The sequence below is a fragment of the Sorghum bicolor genome, chromosome 7, assembly GCF_000003195.3.
Source record: "Sorghum bicolor cultivar BTx623 chromosome 7, Sorghum_bicolor_NCBIv3, whole genome shotgun sequence".
Classification (NCBI taxonomy): Eukaryota; Viridiplantae; Streptophyta; class Magnoliopsida; order Poales; family Poaceae; genus Sorghum; species Sorghum bicolor.
Genome location: NC_012876.2, coordinates 55342002 through 55346026, shown reverse-complemented (window position 1 = coordinate 55346026; position 4025 = coordinate 55342002). Strand labels below are relative to the sequence as shown.

Here is a 4025-nt window from a genome sequence, read left to right as displayed (position 1 = left end):
ATTTAATATTTTATACATACATTTAATGATTTGATGGGATGAAAAATCTTGTAAAATTTTAGAATTTTAAAGGAATTTAAACAGGCCTAAACTGAGCTCAAACAACGTAACGCGACCGCACTTAACGCGCCACACACGCGCCACTAATAATAACCTCCGACGTTAGCCGCCCCGTGACCTTGACATAATTTTTAATTTTTAATTTAAAATATTATTATTATTATACTGTAATACCCTCGATGCGCGCGCACGCCACGCGGGCTCCACCGCCCCACCGAGAGGCGCGCGGGCGCGCAGGGAATCACGCAGTCCCCCTCGTGGGTCCCACTTTTCATCCTCGTGAGTCGTGACCGCGCGCGCGGGGGGCAATTCGGCTCGTGTGGTTCGGCTGCGGGCACGTGCCGGATCCCTACGCACGTGGGCGGTCCCCACGCCACGGCGGCGCGAACAGCGAGACGCGACCAACGCCCGCCGACGTGCCGGCCCCACGCGAGGCGGAGCCCGCGTGTCATCGGACGCGTGAAGGCTCCACGGAGGTGCGCTCGCGCCCCGTGTGGCGTACAGTACGTACCACGTGGGGGCCTCGCCTAGCCGGTAGCCGGTCGCCGTGGCGGGGCCCACCGCCCACCCGACGCCCCCCATCTCGTTACTTAATTTGCCGGATTAATTAAGCAGCTAATCATCGCGGCTTTCTTCCTCGTCCGCCATCCGCCTCCTCTCCTCCTTCCTAAATCTCGCGGATAAATAAGCGAGGGGGAGAAAGTGGTTTAGAGAGAGAGAGAGAGAAGAGAGAGGAGGAAAGGGAAAGCAGCGAGCTGTGGGAGAGAGAAAGGTTAAGAGGAATCCGAGCTGCGGTGCCGCTTCTTCTTCTTCCTCCTCTTCTTTTTCGGCACCGCCACTGGTGGGAGAAGATTCTTGGGACGAGGCGACGCGGAAGGGATTTCTTTGGGCTGGCTCCGCTCCGGTGGTTGCTTTGCGTTTGCTTCCATGGAGAGGGATTTCCTGGGCGTGATTGACAGGGCGGCGGGGAAGGGCGGCGGCGATGTGGTGGTGGTGGAGGACAGCCGAACGGAGCTAGCAGGTCAGTGCTAACTTCTCTCTCTCGATGTTCTGAAAGCGTGATTAACCTAATCGTAGTATGTCAGCGCGATTCGGCGCGTGGACCGTCTGATCCACCGTTATTTGCCGCGAGCTTGAGGATTACTGGTTCTTCAACAAATCAGAGAGAATTTATTTCCTCTCGTGGTCGTAACCATGATTTACTGGTTCTTGTATATAGTAATAATAAAGTAATTTCGTATGCTTTGGTCCACGGCGGCATGTGAACGTGACGCCGTTGGTGTCTTCTCGCGTCAGATTTGACCTGCTCTGTTCTACAAATTTCTGAGAGGTTTCATTTCGGTGCTACAGAGGCGGCGCAGTGGCAGTTTCCGGCCAAGTCCGGCAGCGGCGCACCGGCGTTCATGTCCTTCAGGACGGCGAGGGGGGAGGAGGGCTCTGAGGAGTTCTCCATCTCCGGGTTCCGGCCGGCTGGAGACGCCTTGGACGGCATCAAGAAGCAGACCTCCTTGCCTGCTGTGATCTCCCAGCACCAGCAGCAGCAGGTACGCCACTCCGCTGAGCTCGCGGTGCCCGTCGTCCTGCTTCTGCGACTGAGGTGCTGGCTGGACACAGAAGCTTCGGTAGTCTCAACTGTTCGCTTGGTTTCTGCAGAGGCAGTTCGGGCTCAGCAGCAGCCAGGTCACGGCACAGCAGTATCCTGCCGCGGCGCACGGCGGCCAGCGCTTGCAGGGGATGGATTACAGCGCGGCGGCGCTTCATCATCTCCCTGGTGGATCCAGGCTAGTGCAGCCGCTGTCGGTGCGCCACCCTGCGCCGTTCAATCAGGCCAACCTGATGGTCAGGTCGCAGAGCTTCCACAATGGCACCGGTGTCCCCTCGAGGAATCAGCAGCCTTTCACCATGAGCAACGGGTTTGGTGGCTCTACAGTTGGCGTGTATGGCGCAAGGTATTGATAAGTTTCTCTCCACATGCTTTCTGCACTCGTAATTATTGGGATATGTATGAATTTTGAGCTCACAAATTGATGGTTGATTGACTTCCTTAGGAATCCACGAAATCAGACCTCAACGCAGCTGACGATATTCTACAACGGTTCGGTGAATGTTTTTGATAACGTCCCGGTAGAGAAGGTATGTTACCTTTGCGATGAATGGAACACTCGGATTGGATGTCACCGCAGCAATTTCGTCGGTACATCTGCTGATTGTTGTGTTTCAACTATGGCAGGCTAAGGAACTCATGATGTTAGCCAGCAGGGCATCTATTCCTAGCCCACCAATTGCCTCCCACAAACTGGATTCACCTATTTCTGCCCCTGCAAAGGTCAACGTGCCTGAGGTTTTCCCTGCTAGACAGATTGTTATTCAGAAACCGGAGCCTTGTGTGCCTCATGTAACAAGCACTTCAAGTCCAATCCCCATCGTGCCACAAGTTGTGACTCTCTCCAGGAGCACATCTCACTGTACTACAGAGGCCTGCGGTTCAAAACCTGCTGTTCAATCGCCAGTTATTGCTCCTATCACCCAGGCAACCTCATCTCAGCCGTTGGCAACTACAAGTGCTGCAGCTGTTACGCCAAGAGGTATGGTTATCACTTGCTTGCAGTTTCCACTGGATGTATATTAAGATACAAGAGTAACTAATATCTAGCATGATTCGTACGGCATATTTGACTTATCCATGTGTTTGTATGTTCTAGCTGTCCCTCAAGCCCGAAAAGCATCTCTTGCCCGATTCTTGGAGAAACGAAAGGAGAGGTAACAATTTTGTCTTGTTATACTCAAACTTGTTATCATCAACATCCGATCGATCCCTGTGTCAGGACTCAGGACTAATCTTCATTCCTCGCACCCTTGTCCTCTCTGCAGAGTGACTAGTGTTGAGCCATACCCGACATCAAAGAGTCCGCTAGAGGGCAGTGACACCGTAGGCAATGCTAGTGCTCCAACCAAATCTTCATTCACAGACATCGCCCCAGCAAGCAACTATGGCACAGAGCCTGTGCGCCTTGGCCAGCCCAGGAACATCAGCTTCAGCAGCGAAGTGTGTCCCAGCACAAAATTGCAGATCTGACTCTGGTTGCTGTCCATAAATTACTACTCCATGAGTGCCTACCCACCAACACGAAAGCTGGATAATACATTTTTTTTGCATCTGGATGAGGCAGGAGGATAGGAAGATACAATGAGATGAGACCGATGTTCGTAAACTTGAGTATAATTTTGTTTGGCTAGAGCTGTACCCATATATAGTGCTAGCCTAGCCGCTATATAGCTTTTGCAGCGCGCTTGTTGAATGGTTTTGTCGTGCCCCATTGTATTATTCAACTTGAGAAACAGACGTGCTGCTTTGTCTTTGAATGTCAATAGGATTACAGGTTCCACTCAAGTTATGATTGATGCTCTGTTATTCTTGCTGTATGGATTTTAGCATACAGGCTCCAGAACTGACGGGCATTGTTATAGGGGTGTCACGACTCATGACATAACCTTTGACATCCTCCATACTGTAATGGTAGTAGAAATTTTTTGTTTCGTTATGAACCAGTGGTAGTAAAGATTTTGTGTTACTTTATGGATACGCAGATGATGCTTGCTTCTGTAAATATACTGAGATGTGTTACATGAGATTTTTTTAAGTGAGCGCCTTGTGACCGAGGAAGGGTTTCATAGCACCTGTGCTAAAATTTTGCAATCGGATCAGTTCATATCAAAATGAGGAAATTTTCTGCATTCCAAACAAGGTCCTTTGTTCACTATAATCGCTACTGATTCAGAAATGGTACGTGGACTGGGGGGGGGGGGGGGGGGGCTAGGTTTTGGACAGAATAGACAACAAGTTGAAGAGAGCTGATCGATAACACTGTTGCTGCATGCCCAAAACTGCAATATGCTAGCAAAGAAGCCATAACCTGATTTGACTTTAATTATGTGCCAAACTTTGGCTAACTTGTGGCCAAAAC

The 4025-nt window shown here is 50.9% G+C and overlaps 1 protein-coding gene across 1 annotated transcript; it reads left to right on the top strand.

Moving 5' to 3' along the window:
* Positions 681 to 3699, top strand: LOC8075393 (protein TIFY 6a). The gene is made up of 7 exons (XM_002445476.2): positions 681 to 1081; positions 1411 to 1604; positions 1714 to 2009; positions 2109 to 2193; positions 2291 to 2645; positions 2763 to 2820; positions 2932 to 3699. The coding sequence occupies exons 1-7, from the start codon at positions 988 to 990 to the stop codon at positions 3134 to 3136; spliced, it is 1287 nt and encodes a 428-aa protein (XP_002445521.1). The 5' UTR covers positions 681 to 987; the 3' UTR covers positions 3137 to 3699.

Bases quoted from the DNA above. Each gene is read 5' to 3' on its own strand.
- LOC8075393 (XM_002445476.2), top strand. From the start codon at position 988: ATGGAGAGGGATTTCCTGGGCGTGATTGACAGGGCGGCGGGGAAGGGC. The intron at 2,010-2,108 runs GTATTGATAAGT...TGACTTCCTTAG, and splicing joins GTTGGCGTGTATGGCGCAAG to GAATCCACGAAATCAGACCT. The intron at 2,646-2,762 runs GTATGGTTATCA...TGTATGTTCTAG, and splicing joins TGCAGCTGTTACGCCAAGAG to CTGTCCCTCAAGCCCGAAAA.